Source organism: Mobula birostris, chromosome 11 (assembly GCF_030028105.1).
Source record: "Mobula birostris isolate sMobBir1 chromosome 11, sMobBir1.hap1, whole genome shotgun sequence".
Classification (NCBI taxonomy): Eukaryota; Metazoa; Chordata; class Chondrichthyes; order Myliobatiformes; family Myliobatidae; genus Mobula; species Mobula birostris.
In genome coordinates this window covers 48,571,248-48,589,295 of record NC_092380.1, presented here as the reverse complement: position 1 = coordinate 48,589,295, position 18,048 = coordinate 48,571,248, and the positions used below count along the sequence as shown (strand labels likewise).

General features: G+C 47.1%; 1 protein-coding gene across 2 annotated transcripts in view; it reads right to left on the bottom strand.

Moving 5' to 3' along the window:
• Positions 1-223: 223 nt before the first annotated feature.
• Positions 224-18,048, bottom strand: part of trim44 (tripartite motif containing 44) — a 214,588-nt gene continuing 196,763 nt past the window's right edge. Inside the window, exons 5-6 of one of the 2 annotated variants that reach the window (XM_072272194.1) lie at positions 8,543-8,643; positions 224-2,953 (exon numbers count right to left, since the gene is read on the bottom strand). In XM_072272194.1, the coding sequence (XP_072128295.1) occupies positions 8,559-8,643 (85 nt within the window). In that variant the 3' untranslated portion in view covers positions 224-2,953; positions 8,543-8,558. Of the gene's footprint in view, positions 2,954-8,542; positions 8,644-12,944; positions 13,093-18,048 lie in introns of those variants that run through there. The other variant, XM_072272197.1, reaches the window with a different exon arrangement.

Sequence of the window (18,048 nt, the reverse complement as noted above, 5' to 3'; positions counted from 1 at the left end):
CATAGGTGATAGTGGGCTGAATGCAGAGTTTTTCTGCATCCAGAGCCTGAAAAAAAACCCCACCAAGCCACTGGTAATGGTAACTAAAAGACAAGAGGGTAAACAATGGAATAAGGTGTAACAGACTAACCCGAAGAACTGGGGAGGCTTGAGAACTTTGAAGGAAGTCATTGTGCAACTATACATTGGTATTCCAGATTCCAGTTACAACTAACTAGAAACATAAATCATAAAACATCTTTATTAGAGGCGAGAACAAGAAAAATACATGTTTCAATATGAATATTACAGACAATGGCTCTAATGATGGCTATTTACATCTGTGATCCCTTTCCGGTTGTACAGACCACAGCTCCATTCAGCCCACGAAACACTCCTTCCAGCAGTTTCCTGCTCTGCGTCAGAGTAATTAGGACTGTCGAATCAACCACGTTAAACAGAATTCCTTTTGAAAGGAAACTTGCATTATACATAGCTGCTTTCATTTCTATTGTGCAGGGGATGGCACCAGATTAATGTGTCCATCTCATGAACAAACACAAGGGGTTGGGATCAGTGACTGTGCTCTGATATCAGGGTGTTCACGGAGGTAGGCTACATATACATGTGACAGTGTTGAGAAACCCAGAGGTCTTGAGGCTTCCCACATGCTGTGGAGGTTTAACACCACAGTCTGTGACTTCCTTGGGTCCCTGTTTTGAATTCTGCTTGGTCAACCTCTATTTAACCCTAACCTAATTACGGGACAATTTACAATGACTAATTAACCTACCTGGTGTGTCTTTAGACTGTAGGAAGGAACCGGAGGATCCAGAGAAAACCCATAGAGGACGTATAGAGGCTTCTTACAGAGGACACTGGGATTGAGCTCCAGACACTGATGCCCTCAGCTGTAATAGTGTTGCACTAACCACTATACCAGGGGTCCCCAACCTTTTTTGCACCGCGGACCGGTTTAATATTGACAATATTCTTGCAGACCGGCGGCCGACAGGGGGTGGTGTTCAAGTTCAACAGTGCGTGACAGGGAATGAGGAAAAGTGCAGCTGACTCATAGCGTTTCATATCGCCATATCATATTGTTTCCCCGCGGCCCGGTAGCACATGCTTTGCGGCCCAGTGGTTGGGGACCACTGCACTACACAACTTCACTCTGGCAACCTCTGCGATGACACTGGTGCCAAGCTGTATCAGCACTTGCCCTTCCCTTGGACTACATCAGTGACGTGGAGAGAGGGAAACCGCTGCATGGACAACAGCCGGTTCTTCAAATCTTCCCGCCCAGGCTTGCACCCAGGAGAGGACACAGTCCACCAGAGGCGCAAGCCCATGATCCCCTGGGATCGACGGCTGCCTACTACCATGGAAATAGGGAAATCCTGCACAAGGACCCCCACGTCCCGTTTCACCTCTGGGGTACAGGGAGTCTGTAAAGTCTCTGGTGGAGTGGAGGGTTTAGTCTACAGGGGTTTGATCGTGCAGGGGGTAACTCACCCGTGCCAGCCGACTGGTGCCATTCTTCAGGGAGGAAGTTTACTGTAAAAACCTCTAACCCCAGCCACTTCCCACTCTGATCTCACTGGCCCGGTTCAGCACACCATGCACCTCAATGAGGGAAGCCAGGAAATTAGTGAGCCTCTCCCTTCACTTCCCTGCTTTCCAGCTCCCTGTGGTGCTCCCAGCCCTGTAGTAAATGTGAACCCTTCTCCGGATATTTTCCCTAGCTCTTACTGGTCTGCAAAGCAGGCCTGTCAGATTGAAGCAACTTTCAGAAACATCTTGATATTTTGCAAACATCTGGGCAATTTTGATTTTGCCTGAGATTGATCCAACTGTTGTTAAGATGAATTCTCCCGACTTTTACTTTTGTCAGCAAAAAAGGAAATGAAGCGCCCTTTTGCACTGTGAGCCTCAACCATCCTTCTTCCCGGACTGGTTGCTTCACTTGGCAAATAAGGTGCCCCCTGAGATCCAGAAAGGTAGTAAAGTTGAGTGTAGGAGTGTGTGGGTTGTAGAACGAGAACAGTCCCAGATTAAACCCTTTGAGGTTTGTGAGGGTGCAGCTCCTGTGAGAAAGAGTCTTCTTGACTGTGCAGCCTCCTGTTGATGCTGGGATCTCCATTTCCGTTGGAAGATATTCCAGGTTCATTCATTTCATGCGCACCACTGCAAGTAATTCTCTGGTATGACCAACCATTCCCAGGAAAACAGATGAAGTGACTGCTAATCTTTCCATGCTGGGCACCTACATTTTTCACAGCTGATAAACAAAAGCATTAAAACCAGGGTTTTATGCAGGGAGGGTCCAGCAGGGATATCTCCTAACCTCTCAAAAAATATCATTATAGATACATAATGTAAATCAATTCAAGCAGCTTTAAATTGATTTAAAGCATCAATTTCAATGCTTTAAAATTTAAATTCCTATGTATTTCCTTACTTAAAAGAAGACAATTTGTTTCCTTCCTACCACTTTGACAGTTTTCTTGAGTTGTCCTGGAGGATGTGTGATTCTTAATTAAAGTACATTGATTAGACATATGGTTCTTCCACATATGTTGACCAACCAAGCTGGCCTAAACACACACAGAGGAAAGTGGGCACTTTCCACATTGTCAGAAAATGACTATTAAAATAAGAAATTGTAAAAATAAATTCATGATCTGTTTATAATTTGAATATCTCCAGTTTCAATTATCTGTTTTAGCTCCGTTGCAATAGTCTGGGTCACACCTTGTGCCTGGTTCTGCATTCAGTTTTCACATCTGACAACTGCCGTCTCTCTCTCCGCTGACCTTCAGGTTGTCCACTTATTCCCAGCCGCATTCAGAAATTAACAACCTTCCTCATTAGTTCACAGGTTTCAAAGTTCAATATTCATTACAAATTTAAAAGTACATTGATTAAATCCAAAACTCTTCTTTACAATAGCGGTAAAAGGCAGTTGGAATATCTGAAAGACAAAGAAAATTAACACAGTATTACCATGGAGTCAATCTGTTCCTGCTGTCTCTGACCTACAGCAGATTGACAACAACAATGACCTGAAAGCCAGATCCTTGATGGACCTCAATATAGGTAAAAAATCTCATGCCTTAAACTTTGCACATTGTTCTTCCTGGGACTGAGTGAGTCCAGCATGGAGTTCCCTAAGCAAGTGCAATTGGATAAATATGAAATAAAAAAGTCTTTAATGATAGGAGTCACAGTCCACGTTTCCTTACACTGCCTGCTACTTCTCCTTGCTTTTGCTTATCTCACACATTGTCAATGACTTCCTTCGCGGCTCCTGAATGTTCCTTGATTCTCCTTTGCTTTCATTTCAGGAAGCCTTTTCAAACTATCTCTTCTACCACTTGTAATTTCTATCAGCTTCTTTGCCCCTTCTCCCACTCAGTGCTGACTTTGTTCCCACCAAGTCTTCTTTTGGCTTAGGCAAAGACCATTGTAACTTCATCCACATTGGGAAGCCCTGGCACTTTTGATCAGTCTTTGCTGTACTGATCAAATTTCCATTTGTGTGTTTCCAGTCTTGGGTCAACTGTGCCGACGTCTTAAAGAATGACACTTCTGCCATAACCACTTTCAAGGTTTCTATCTGTGTTTGAACTTGCTACCTCTTGCTGTGAGTACTCCTGTGCTGTGTTCAAAGAACAACATGGGCCAGCTCCTAACTTCTATACCTTGGGTCTGTTCCTACGTTGACCCCACAGCCACTTTATCCTTGCATCCATCTAACGCCATAGCCCAGATCCTCTGCTGACTGGAGGTAGGAAATGTAATGTCCATCAAAGATTGACAAAATGCACCGTCCAGCCCCTGCAGAGCTGTATTCTCTGCTCAGTGCCTCTGTCAGTCTCCTTCATGACCAGGTCCGTCACTGCCAACTGTACTTCCTGACACCGGGACGACATTCCAACTAACACCCTGCACCAAAGCACTGAACTGGATCTGCACCACACATAGGGGATAGAAACTTGCACCTTTCCACTTACGGTGACTCTCGTGCTTCCTGAAGCTGAGCTTCTTGCCTCACAATTCCGACAATGACTTTCCTCATCCATTTAATGATCTCATTTTGGTTGCTCGACCTCAGTGTAGTGTGATTGCTTTCCTTCCACCATAGACACATTTAAAATATATATTTCTATCTTTCCCCCCCTGAAATTAGCCTTTCACTCTACAAAGCTCAATTGTTTCCCTGTTTAGAACCAAGACTGGCCACATATCCAGTCTCTCTCTCTCCACAATTTGTAAGTTAAAGTTTGCCATCTTTACGTCTTGTTGTTCTGACAACACACGCATATAACCTTGTAATTGATTTGGCATTTTACTGAGTGGCTTTGCCACATCATCTATTTCAAAGGTACACTTAATATCAGAGAAGTGTATAAAATGAACACCTTGAAATGCTTTTTCTTCGCAACCATCCACAAAAACAGAGGAGTGACTGGCAAAGAATGACTGGCAATTAAAATGTAAGAACCCCCAGCCACCCCCCCCGCGTAAGCAGCAGCAAAGCAACAATTCACCCCTCCCTCACCAGCAAAAAAAAAGCATCGGCACCCACCGCTGAGCACCCAAGCGTGCAGCAAAGCAACAGAAAAGACACAGACTTACAGTACCCAAAGACTACTCGTTCACCTGGTATTCGACATACCACAGGCTCTCCTCTCTCTCCCTAACAAGGGAGAAAGAGGTGTCTCCATTTCATAGCGAGAGGGGAGACATAACAAACAACTCGCTGGTTAACAATGTTAAAAGATGTTTATTTGAACATCTCTCAGTCTTCCTCATTTGATCTTCCAGAGTGTTTGGATTTCCCATCGGAAGGCTATTTTGCCAAGATCTATCTCCATATTCACCAGCCACCAAAGATGTAACAAAAAGAACAGGAAGAGGCCATTCATCCTCTTTGGCTTAACCAGTATCTCAACAATTAACGCAAACAACAGGAATTCTGCAGGTGCTGGAAATTCAAGCAACACACATCAAAGTTGCTGGTCTTGGCCTGAAACGTCGACTGTACCTCTTCCTAGAGATGCTGCCTGGCCTGCTGTGTTCACCAGCAACTTTGATGTATGTTGCTCTCAACAATTAATGCTGCCACATCTGATCACCTCCCTCAGTACTATTCCATATCCTCGATTCCTTTAAAAATCAAAAAAACTACTGTTGCTTTCCTAATGTTTGGACTAGTGGATGGATTCTACTATTTCCTCTGGTGTTGAACAGTGTGTTTCTAAAAAAAGACGTCATCAACCTTCAGAAGCTGGCGCACAACTCTGCAGTTAGACTGATAACCCTAATTATTTCTGAAGTGCTGTCACAGGAAACATATTCATTTATATGTACCCTACCAGATATTCATGGCAGATGCAATTTAATGTGGATAAATGTGAAGTTATCCACTTTGGTGGCAAGAACAGGAAAACAGATTATTATCTGAATGGTGGCCGATTAGGAAAAGGGGAGGTGCAACGAGACCTGGGTGTCATTATACACCAGTCATTGAAAGTGGGCATGCAGGTACAGCAGGCGGTGAAAAAGGCGAATGGTATGCTGGCATTTATAGCGAGAGGATTCGAGTACAGGAGCAGGGAGGTACTACTGCAGTTGTACAAGGCCTTGGTGAGACCACACCTGGAGTATTGTGTGCAGTTTTGGTCCCCTAATCTGAGGAAAGACATCCTTGCCATAGAGGGAGTACAAAGAAGGTTCACCAGATTGATTCTTGGGATGGCAGGACTTTCATATGAAGAAAGACTGGATGAACTGGGCTTGTACTCGTTGGAATTTAGAAGATTGAGGGGGGATCTGATTGAAACGTATAAAATCCTAAAGGGATTGGACAGGCTAGATGCAGGAAGATTGTTCCCGATGTTGGGGAAGTCCAGAACAAGGGGTCACAGTTTGAGGATAAAGGGGAAGCCTTTTAGGAGCGAGATTAGGAAAAACTTCTTCACACAGAGAGTGGTGAATCTGTGGAATTCCCTGCCACAGGAAACAGTTGAGGCCAGTTCATTGGCTATATTTAAGAGGGAGTTAGATATGGCCCTTGTGGCTATGGGGATCGGGGGGTATGGAGGGAAGGCTGGGGCGGGGTTCTGAGTTGGATGATCAGCCATGATCATAATAAATGGCGGTGCAGGCTCGAAGGGCCGAATGGCCTACTCCTGCACCTATTTTCTATGTTTCTATATACATACCTTTAGTCAGGGATTCAAAGACAGGGCCAGAATTTGTGAAGGGATTTGCTATTCAAGTTACTGAATCAAATAAGCATGGCTGGTGAAGGGCAGCCAGTTATGGAGGATTTTTGAATGCCACTTTGGGGGTGACAGAGACTTAATAACTGAGGTGATTGGCTGGCCAGATGGTCAATGGTTGGCTGAGGCAGGGCACATAGGGAAGGTTATTTGAAGCTACAGGCAGATGAAGCTGGAACTGGCACAAACTTGGCAGGTTTGCCACAAATCCTACTTGCTTCTCGCCACCATCTCAGGCTGGAGCAGATACTACACACCCTCAGCATTTTATTCAACTTTTGAGTTGAGCTTCAGGCACATCAGAACAAAGTTTGCCTGTTTCCTCTTCTGCAACACAGGAGCCAGGGAAATTCACCTTTTAATCGCTTGGACCTGCTCCCCCTCAGTTGTGCTACAGATGAACATCTGTATTCCAACTTCAGGTTTGTTTGCCATCACTGTTAAGCTACATCAGTGTACATTGTGGTGGGGAGTGTGAGAGGCCCATTTGGTCAGGATCAGAAAGTGTATGCCCTCGTGGAGCAAGCATGACATGCAGCCGAATTTGAGGAGTGGGCTCCATGGGAGAGACTTGGTGATGCCATCAAAGGCCTTGTACAGATGGTGGTGCTGATCCCTGCATTTCTCTTGGAGTTGTTGTGATAAAGATCATGATTATTATGCCTCTCAACAGACAAGATCCACACCATGGGGGGGGGGGGGGTGCAGATACCGTCACACCTCCACATCAATCAGAGAACTTACTGTTTGACTTTTAAGGGAAATAATTCGTTCTCATTCAGACTCAGGGCCCGAGAAGGGTTTCTGAATAACTTAAAAACAGTGGCTCGCATGACTACAATGAACACTACAAAGAAAGTTACAGCCATCCGTGAATTACAAAAAGGATTTTTCCATGCAGATGGAACGGATTACCTGACCCCCTCTCCAGAAGATAACTCTTCTATCCATGGAATGACGTAGATTGGCACAACTACAATAGTCATGGGACTGGGGTTGTGTGGGCTCTGAATTTTGTTAGCTACTCTTTGAACCTGTGTTTCTTTATAGACTGATAATTGAAAGCTACTATTCTGCCAGGCCTTGTGGAACTACTTTTAAGCAAATGTTGCAATATGTGATTCTAATTAATAGTCAACATTCATTGGATCTGATTCAAAATGACACACTGCACTGCTTTGGAAATTCTGCTCTCCGCCTTATAACCATATTAACAATTACAGCACAGAAACAGGCCATCTCGGCCCTTCTAGTCCATGCTGAACTCTTACTCTCACCTAGTCCCATCTACCTGCACTCAGCCCATAACCCTCCATTCCTTTCCTGTCCATATAGCTATCCAATTTTTTTTAAAATGACAATATCGAGCCTGCCTCTACTGCTTCTGCTGGAAGCTCGTTCCACACAGCTACCACTCTCTCAGTAAAGAAGTTCCCCCTCATGTTACCCCTAAACTTTTGCCCCTTAACTCTCAACTCATGTCGTCTTGTTTGAATCTCCCCCACTCTCAACGGAAAAAGTAATGATCTGCCTTCCCAGTAATGATCTGCTAACCAACTGCCCGAGGAGGATGAGAGAATTCTCAATAAATTAATTAACATTTAATAGTATTTTTGTATAGAATCTTTGAGTCATAAAGCACAGAAACAGGTCTTTTGGCCCACTGAGTCTGTGCTGTCAATCAACCACCTATTTATTTTAAAGTTACACTAATTCTATTTCTACTTTCTCTTCAATTTCCCTCCACATACCATGTTCAATCGTACAAGGGACAATTTACAGCATCAGACTAACCAATGTGTTTGTGGGGCGAGGGGCTGATGCGTCTGGTCCAGAGAGAATGTGCAAACTCCACATGACAGCACCTGAGCTCAGGACTGAACCCAGGGTGTTGGAGATGTGACTCTGCACCACTGATTGGTGTGTGACCTGCTTGTTTCCTGGTTAATTAACTTATTCAACAGCTTAATTAAAGCCTAATTAATAGTTACTAAAATACATTTATTTTGATTCATTCAAGCTGCAAGGACATCCCATGCCCCCTCATGGGAGATTGCTCAACTATACTTCACATTTGTCCCCATTCCTTCTTGAGCAAATTGGCTTCGATTGAAAGCTTGTCCAAGTTTACTGATTTAAGGTTGCAGAGTCGCAAATATAAATTAACAGAGCCCACAGGGCCTCTTCCCATTCCTCCCCTTCCCTATCACCCTGCAACCAGGGCCCAGATAATGATGGTTTCCATTAGCAACCAAATTCTGATGCTGACTTACCAAAATCTTGTTAACTTCACCAAGGTCCATTTGCACTTGAAGGCCCTCCAGAACCTCCACTGTTGCCTGGAGGAGGCGAGTCACCTCGGTGGGATATTCCCCTTTGGGAAAAAAAAGAACAGGACAATCATTTTGAGTAAGCTTATGAGAACTTATGCACTGGTGGTAAGGACAAGGAAGAACCAACTACACTGGGGAACTTCTGAGACATCAATCTTAACTCTTTGGAAGTCCAAGTCAATATGTTGCGTAAAATTTACATGTTTTGATGTAACATATTGGTTAGGAATTTCCAGACTTATGTTGTAATGGCTAGTGCACTCTTGTTGCAGCCTAAAACAAAATCACTTAAAGACATTTAATATATAGAGTATCAAACTGAAGGTATGAAAAATTCTTGATATGACATTTGGAATACTGTATTTACCCACCAAGCTGTAATGCTCATGATAAAAAACAGCTTCTTACTCTGAGATATTAATATAATGGATTTGTGCTACCACTCACTGTGAATTTACAATATTCAATTATTATGCAAATATGAAATATTCATGCAGTTGCTTCATTTTGTAAGGAATTCTATATAACTGGAATTTTACTTTCGAACATAAAACAGTACAGTAGAGGTCCTTCAGCCCACAATGTTGTGCTCACCACTTAACCTACCCTAAGATCAACCTAACCCTCTGCTTTTCCTTCACCCAACTGCCTACCTGAGAGTCTCACAAATGTCCCTAATGTATCTGCTTCTACCATCACCCCTGGTAGCAGGCTTTGTGCACCCACCACTCTCTATGTAAAAAAAAACTACCTCTAACATTGCTCCCATACTTTTCTCTAATCGTTTTAAGATTATGCCCCCTAGTATTAGACATTGCTACCCTTGGAAAAAGCTGTCCACTCTATCAATGCCTCTTGTCATCTTATACACCTCTGTCAAATTACCCCTCATCTTCCTTTGTTCCAATGACAAAAGCTCTAGCTCACTCAACCTTTCCTCATAAGACATGCTCTCTAATCCAGGCAGCATCCTGGTGATTCTCCTCTGCACCCTCTCTAAAGCTTTCACATCCTTCCTATAATGAGGCAGCCAGAACTGAGCACAATACTCCAGGTGTGGTCAGCCAGTTTTACAGAGATGCACCACTATCTTGCAGCTCATTAACTCAATCCCCTGGGTAATGATGGCCAACACATGGCTACGCATTTTAACCATCCTATTCATTTGCGTGGCAACGTGGACCCCTTTGAAATTTAATCGTTCCTGGTATTGCAACAGGATCGAAAAAGTTTTTAGTGACTACAGTGAAACTATTAATCTGCCGTGTTTGGAACAGTGCTAGAGGTGGACAGGTGCTACTGGAAGTTATTCCAATTAATATTCCAAATCACTTTCAATGCATGTTTTTTAAGGTTCTAGTAAGATAAATTAAAATTAGAGTATAATAACTTTTCGTATTTAGATTAGGATTGTGGGGTTACTCAGCTGGCACGGCTCCAAGGGCCAGAAGGGCCTACGCTGTGCTGTATCACTAAATAAAATAAATCAAATCAATAATTTTCAGCAAACACAGAAAGCTTAAATGCAGGAAATAGATCCCAGTGAGGTTCCAGTGCAGGAAACCACGGCTCCAATGAGTTTCAAAGGAATAGGGGAATTGTGCCCCGTTAAGCTCAAAGAAGCACAGGAACAGCACCCATGGAGTTTCAAGGGAATCTAGGAATTAAGGTCTCAGTGTATTATTGGGAATGTGGTCATTGGTTTCTCAGTGTGTTATGGGGAATGCGGAAACTGGGGTCCCTGTACCTTGGAAGGGTGTTTGGGAACCAAGGTCCTTGTATGTTAGTTGAAGTACAGGAGCTAGATCCTTTGTATGTTTACTGAGAGCTCAGGAATTAATATCTGGTCAGCCAGGTGCCAAAGCATCAGGCTGTACGAACAATCAGAGAGCAGATTATTGGAGTTCTACTGTAGTTTCTGGAGTATAATCCAGAATGTAATATCACAGGAACTTCAGCATCTTCACTTCCTCTCCTCAACTATTCATCATAATAGCTCAGGGAGAATCATTGGCTCTGTTCAAATGCGCAATTTCAATTGAGGAATTACACTGCTCTACCTACAATTGTGTCCATCTGTGTAAAGTCCTTCAGGTTCACGATAGGGATGGATGAACCAATGTCGGAATCAGGATCAGAATTGGAGTAAGATTTATTATCACTGACTTTGTGGTGTTTATGACGTGAAATTTGTTGTTTTGTGGCAGCAAAGTCAAAATGACTATAACTTACGTAAATCAATAAACAGTGCAAATAAAAGGAATAGTGAGGTAACGTTCATGCATTCAAGCACTGCTCCCAAGTATGATGGCAGATTTCACCTCCTGGGCCAAAAACTCCAGAACTGAGGCCCCAGTTACACTCAGTCAGTTAGGTGTGACATCTTTGAAACTCTCTTCAAAGGACGGTGGAATAGGAGTCAGAATATTTTTAGAGCAGAGGGAGACAGTTTCTGGAATCAGAACCAGAACCAAGCTTATTATCTCTGTCAGGTGGAGTGAAATCTGTTGTGCTGTGGCAGCAGTTCAGTGCAAGGCGAAAAAACTGCAAGTTTACAAACAAGAAGTGCAAAAGAGGAATAATGAGGTAGCATTCATATGGGACATTCAGAACTCTGGTGGCATAGGGGAAGATGCTGTTGCTAAAAAGCTGAGTGTGGTCCTTAGGCTCCTGTAGTTCCTTTCCAATGGTAGTGACAAGCGGGCAGCGAGGGGGAATTAAAATGACTACTAAGTCAGCCATGTACTCCGTCGCTGAGCAGGCTTGGGCAGATGAGTGGTACATCTGCATGCCCCATGTCATTGCTGTGGATTGGTACACACAGCTATGTGTGTTATAGGGAGCACACCAAAGCAGTGTATATCTGAAGCATGACTCTTCTCCCTTATCAACACTAAGCCCCATGCCCAGCAACGTTCTGACATTTGGCTAAGGCAGAGTCACACCCTGAGGCTCACTGGTGGGTAAATCTTTCCAAAGACTTTGAATCTTCACAAATGCCTTTGATATTTACAGCATTTTTGAGAGATATTCAAAACTATTAAGAATTAATGGAACTATTAAATATAAATTATCATTTTTGTATTAATAATTAAATAAAAAATACTAGAAAATATTTTAAAACAATTAAATACATTTGGTAATAATTAAATACATCCAGATTTTAAAAACTGATAAAATCCCACACCGAAGTCTGATCACCCATGGAATTAACATCAGTACACACAGGAAATTGGCTCAGAGGCAGGAAGTCGAGAATTGTGGTAAGAATAAGTTATATAGACTGGTAGAGCAGCGTGGTGTTTTCCAAGTATCGACGCTGGGGCCTCCGCATTCTTTGATAATTTTACAAAGAAGGGTGTGATATGAAGCTTGGAATTCTGCCATAAAAGGTGAACCCAGCAGGAATGATGGCCTCAAGGACTTCACGGGATGCCTAATACTTCTCCATTCTTGTGACTCACGGAGCGCTTCACATAGCCAGCCTGCGCTCCCCCCCAACACCCCACAAAATTTAGCATTTTAGCATTGTCCAAAAGCTCCGTCACTCCATCGTGACCGACAATGGGGTGGTAGAGACTCTCGTAATCTTTCAGGAATAGCCGACGTGCTGAGGTATAGAGTCAAGCACAGTAGTGTAAGTGGGTACATGATGGACTGTGTGGTCTGTTTTTATGCTGTGCGACCATGAAGTTCCTGCAATTACCAACAGGTAGAGTCTCTGGTTATTTGGTTTCTCTCTCCCACCCTTCATAAATGTTGTAGTGTTACTTGCAATTATTTTATCCAAAGGCACTTCCCTGAGTTCAGAGAACTTTGGTCATTATGATTATGATGAATACATCTGAAATTTCCTTTCTAACGCACTGGGGAGGAAACTATCAGTTCTCAGGTAGTACAGGTATTACTTTGCCCAATAGAATCGCTTAATTACATTAAACCGACAAAGATGATCCCTTTTGACAATTTCAGATTGCTTTGTGCTGTCAGCGTTTAAGCCAGTCCCTCTGTTGATACAAAGTACTCATTAAACAAGTATGACATATTCTTACCATGCATAACAACTCAAACAGCAACTGGGCATAATTCCCTTAACCATTTGTGTTTTTTTTCATGTGGTTATAAAATATTAGGTTCTACTGTTCTTCATAACCTTTGCATCCTTTCTTTGTTTCTAAACAGCTCTCTGGGACTTTTGATATTGACTTGTTATTTGCTGTCTCTGGTTGCTCAGCTATTCAAATGAAGACTTAGGTTGGAAGCCTGTGTGCTGTTCCATTTGGTTTCAAGAAAATTAAGTCAATCCTTATGAAAAGATGCCGCTTACTGCAAGTTCCCTAACCTTTGATATTTTTCTCAGTCTTCTGCATTCATGCATGAAGAACCCCAGAGTGTGCATTGACATCCATGGGCGAGCCATATTTGCCTGGATGCCACGTGCATTACAGAAACAGAACGAGCTGCGAAATGCTCAGCAGGTCAGGCTGCATCTGTGGAGGAGAAACAGAGTCAATGATTCAGGTTGAAGACCCTTGGTCAAGAGTATTCTGACGAAGTGCCCCCTGCTGACGCAGAAAAGGTGTCTGCAGTGACGGTTTCTCTCCCTGCTGTCAGAGTAAAGTCTGAGAATGACAGTCTCTCTCCCTGCTGTAAGAGGAAGCTCTGTGAGTGACGGTCTGTCTCCCTGCTGTCGGAGGAAGGTCTGTGAGTGACAGTCTCTCTCCCTGCCGTCGGAGGAAGGTGTCTGTGAGTGACTGTCACTGTCCCTGCTGTCGGAGGAAGGTGTCTGTGAGTGACTGTCTCTCTCCATGCTGTCGGAGGAAGGTCTGTGAGTGACGGTCTCTCTCCTTGCTGTCGGAGGAAGGTCTGTGAGTGACGGTCTCTCTCCCTGCTGTCGGAGGAAGGTCTGTGAGTGACGGTCTCTCTCCCTGCTGTCGGAGGAAAGTGTCTGTGAGTGACGGTCTCTCTCCCTGCTGTCGGAGGAAGGTCTGTGAGTGACGGGCTCTCTCCCTGCTATTGGAGGAAGGTGTCTGTGAGTGACGGTCTCTCTCCCTGCTGTCGGAAGGAGGTGTCTGTGAGTGACGGTCACTCTCCCTGATGTGGGAGGAAGGTCTGTGAGTGACAGTCTTTCTCCCTGCTGTCGGAGGAAGGTGTCTGTGAGTGACGGTCTCTCTCCCTGCTGTCAGAGGAAGGTCTGTGAGTGACGGTATCTCTCCCTGTTCTCGGAGGAAGGTGTCTGTGAGTGATGGTCTCTCTCACAGCTGTCGGAGGAAGGTGTCTGTGAGTGACGGCCTCTCTCCCTGCTGTCAGAGGAAGGTCTGTGAGTGACGGTCTCTCTCCCTGCTGTCGGAGGAAGGTGTCTGAGAGTGACTGTCTCTCTCCATGCTGTCGTAGGAAGGTGTCTGTGAGTGACGGTCAGCCAGCTGTAGGAGGAAGGTGTCTGTGAGTGACGGTCTCTCTCCCTGCTGTCGGAGGAAGGTGTCTGTGAGTGACGGTCTCTCTCCCTGCTGTGGGAGGAAGGTCTGTGAGTGACCGTCTCTGTCCGTGCTGTGGGAGGAAGGTGCCTGTGAGTGACGGTCTCTCTCCCTGCTGTCGGAGGAAGGTCTGTGAGTGATGGGCTCTCACCTTGCTGACAGAGGAAGCTCTGTGAGTGACGGTCTCTCTCCCTGCTATTGGAGGAAGGAGTCTGTGAGTGACGGTCTCTCTCCCTGCTATTGGAGGAAGGAGTCTGTGAGTGACGGTCTCTCTCCCTGCTGTGGGAGGAAGGTCTGTGCGTGACGGTCTCTCTCCCTGCTGTCGGAGGAAGGTCTGTGAGTGACGGTCTCTCTCCCTGCTGTCGGAGGAACGTCTGTGAGTGACGGTCTCTCTCCTGCTGTCGGAGGAAGGTGTCTGTGAGTGACGGTCTCTATCCCTGCTGTCGGAGGAAGGTGTCTGTGAGTGACGGTCTCTCTCCCTGATGTGGGAGGAAGGTTTGAGAGTGACGGTCTTTCTCCCTGCTGTCGGAGGAAGGTGTCTGTGAGTGACGGTGTCTCTCCCAGTTGTCGGAGGAAGGTGGCTGTGAGTGACAGTCCTCTCTCCCAGCTGTCGGAGGAAGGTCTGTGAATGACGGTCTCTCTCCCTGCTGTCGGAGGAAGGTGTCTGTCAGTGACTGTCTCTCTCCCTGCTGTCGGAGGATGGTCTGTGAGTGACGGTCTCTCTCCCTTCTGTCGGAGGAAGGTGTCTGTGAGTGACGGTCTCTCTCCCTGCTGTCGGAGGAAGGAGTCTGTGAGTGACGGTTTCTGTCCCTGCTGTCGGAGGAAGGTGTCTGTGAGTGATGGTCTCTCTCCCTGTCGGAGGAAGGTGTCTGTGAGTGGACGGTTTCTCTCCCTGCTGTCAGAGGAAGCTCTGTGAGTGACGGTCTCTCCCCCTGCCGTCGGAGTAAGGTGTCTGTGAGTGACGGTCTCCCTGCTGTCGGAGGAAGGTGTCTGTGAGTGATTGTCTCTCTCCATGCTGTCGTGGGAAGGTGTCTGTGAGTGACGGTTTCTGTCCCTGCTGTCGGAGGAAGGTGTCTGTGAGTGATGGTCTCTCTCCCTGTCGGAGGAAGGGTCTGTGAGTGACGGTCTCTCTCCCTGCTGTCAGAGGAAGGTCTGTGAGTGACGGTCAGCCAGCTGTAGGAGGAAGGTGTCTGTGAGTGACGGTCTCTCTCCCTGCTGTCGGAGGAAGGTGTCTGTGAGTGACGGTCTCTCTCCCTGCTGTGGGAGGAAGGTCTGTGAGTGACGGTCTCTCTCCCTGCTGTCGGAGGAAGGTGTCTGTGAGAGACGGTCTCTCTCCCTGCTGTGGGAGGAAGGTGTCTGTGAGTGACCGTCTCTGTCCGTGCTGTGGGAGGAAGGTGCCTGTGAGTGACGGTCTCTCTCCCTGCTGTCGGAGGAAGGTCTGTGGTGACGGGCTCTCACCTTGCTGACGGAGGAAACTCTGTGAGTGACGGTCTCTCTCCCTGCTATTGGAGGAAGGTGTCTGTGAGTGACGGTCTCTCTCCCTGCTGTGGGAGGAAGGTCTGTGAGTGACCGTCTCTGTCCGTGCTGTGGGAGGAAGGTGCCTGTGAGTGACGGTCTCTCTCCCTGCTGTCGGAGGAAGGTCTGTGAGTGATGGGCTCTCACCTTGCTGACAGAGGAAGCTCTGTGAGTGACGGTCTCTCTCCCTGCTATTGGAGGAAGGAGTCTGTGAGTGACGGTCTCTCTCCCTGCTGTGGGAGGAAGGTCTGTGCGTGACGGTCTCTCTCCCTGCTGTCGGAGGAAGGTCTGTGAGTGACGGTCTCTCTCCCTGCTGTCGGAGGAACGTCTGTGAGTGACGGTCTCTCTCCTGCTGTCGGAGGAAGGTGTCTGTGAGTGACGGTCTCTATCCCTGCTGTCGGAGGAAGGTGTCTGTGAGTGACGGTCTCTCTCCCTGGGTCGGAGGAAGGTGTCTGTGAGTGACGGTCTCTCTCCCTGCTGTGGGAGGAAGGTCTGTGAGTGACGGTCTGTCTCCCTGCTGTCGGAGGAAGGTCTGTGAGTGACGGTCTCTCTCCCTGCCGTCGGAGGAAGGTGTCTGTGAGTGACGGTCTCTCTCCCTGCTATCGGAGGAAGGAGTCTGTGAGTGACGGTTTCTGTCCCTGCTGTCGAAGGAAGGTGTCTGTGAGTGATGGTCTCTCTCCCTGTCGGAGGAAGGTGTCTGTGAGTGATGGTCTCTCTCCCTGTCGGAGGAAGGTGTCTGTGAGTGACGGTCTCTCTCCCTGTTGTCAGAGGAAGGTCTGTGAGTGACGGTCTCTCTCCATGCCGTCGGAGGAAGGTGTCTGTGAGTGACGGTCACTCTCCCTGCTGTCGGAGGAAGGTGTCTGTGAGTGACTGTCTCTCTCCCTGCTGTCGTAGGAAGGTGTCTGTCAGTGACGGTCTCTCTCCCTGCTGTCGTAGGAAGGTGTCTGTGAGTGATGGTCTCTCTCCCTGCTGTCGGAGGAAGGTCTGTGAGTGACAGTCTCTCTCCTTGGTGTTGGAGGAAGGTCGGTGAGTGACGGTCTCTCTCCTTGCTGACGGAGGAAGGTGTCTGTGAGTGATGGTCTCTCTCCCTGCTGTCGTAGGAAGGTGTCTGTGAGTGATGGTCTCTCTCCCTGCTGTCATAGGAAGGTGTCTGTGAGGGACGGTCTCTCTCCCTGCTGTGGGAGGAATGTCTGAGAGTGACAGTCTCTTTCCCTGCTGTCGGATGGAGGTGTCTGTGAGTGATGGTCTCTGTCCCTGCTGTCGGAGGAAGGTGTCTGTGAGTGACCGTGTATGTCCCTGCTGTGGGAGAAAGGTGCCTGTGAGTGACGGTCTCTCTCCCTGCTGTCAGAGGGAGGCCTGTGAGTGACGGTCTCTCTCCCTGCCGTCGGAGGAAGGTCTGTGTGAGTGACGGTCTCTCTCCCTGCTGTGCGAGGAAGGTCTGTGCGTGACGGTCTCTCTCCCTGCTGTCAGAGGAAGGTCTGTGAGTGACGGTCTCTCTCCCTGCTGTCGGAGGAAGTTCTGTGAGTGACGGTCTCTCTCCCTGTGTCGGAGGAAGGTGTCTGTGAGTGACGGTCTCTCTTCCTACACTCGGAGGAAGGAGTCTGTGAGTGACGGTGTCTCTCCCTGCTGTCGGAGGATGGTCTGTGAGTGACGGTCTCTCTCCTAGCTGTCGGAGGAAGGTGTCTGTGAGTGACGGTCTCTCTCCCTGCTGTCGGAGGAAGTTCTGTGAGTGACGGTCTCTCTCCCTGTGTCGGAGGAAGGTGTCTGTGAGTGACGGTCTCTCTTCCTACACTCGGAGGAAGGAGTCTGTGAGTGACGGTGTCTCTCCCTGCTGTCGGAGGATGGTCTGTGAGTGACGGTCTCTCTCCTAGCTGTCGGAGGAAGGTGTCTGTGAGTGACGGTCTCTCTCCCTGCTGTCGGAAGGAGGTGTCTGTGAGTGACGGTCACTCTCCCTGATGTGGGAGGAAGGTCTGTGAGTGACGGTCTTTCTCCCTGCTGTCGGAGGAAGGTGTCTGTGAGTGACGGTCTCTCTCCCTGCTGTCAGAGGAAGGTCTGTGAGTGACGGTATCTCTCCCTGTTCTCGGAGGAAGGTGTCTGTGAGTGATGGTCTCTCTCACAGCTGTCGGAGGAAGATGTCTGTGAGTGACGGCCTCTCTCCCTGCTGTCAGAGGAAGGTCTGTGAGCGACGGTCTCTCTCCCTGCTGTCGGAGGAAGGTGTCTGAGAGTGACTGTCTCTCTCCATGCTGTCGTAGGAAGGTGTCTGTGAGTGACGGTCAGCCAGCTGTAGGAGGAAGGTGTCTGTGAGTGACGGTCTCTCTCCCTGCTGTCGGAGGAAGGTGTCTGTGAGTGACGGTCTCTCTCCCTGCTGTGGGAGGAAGGTCTGTGAGTGACCGTCTCTGTCCGTGCTGTGGGAGGAAGGTGCCTGTGAGTGACGGTCTCTCTCCCTGCTGTCGGAGG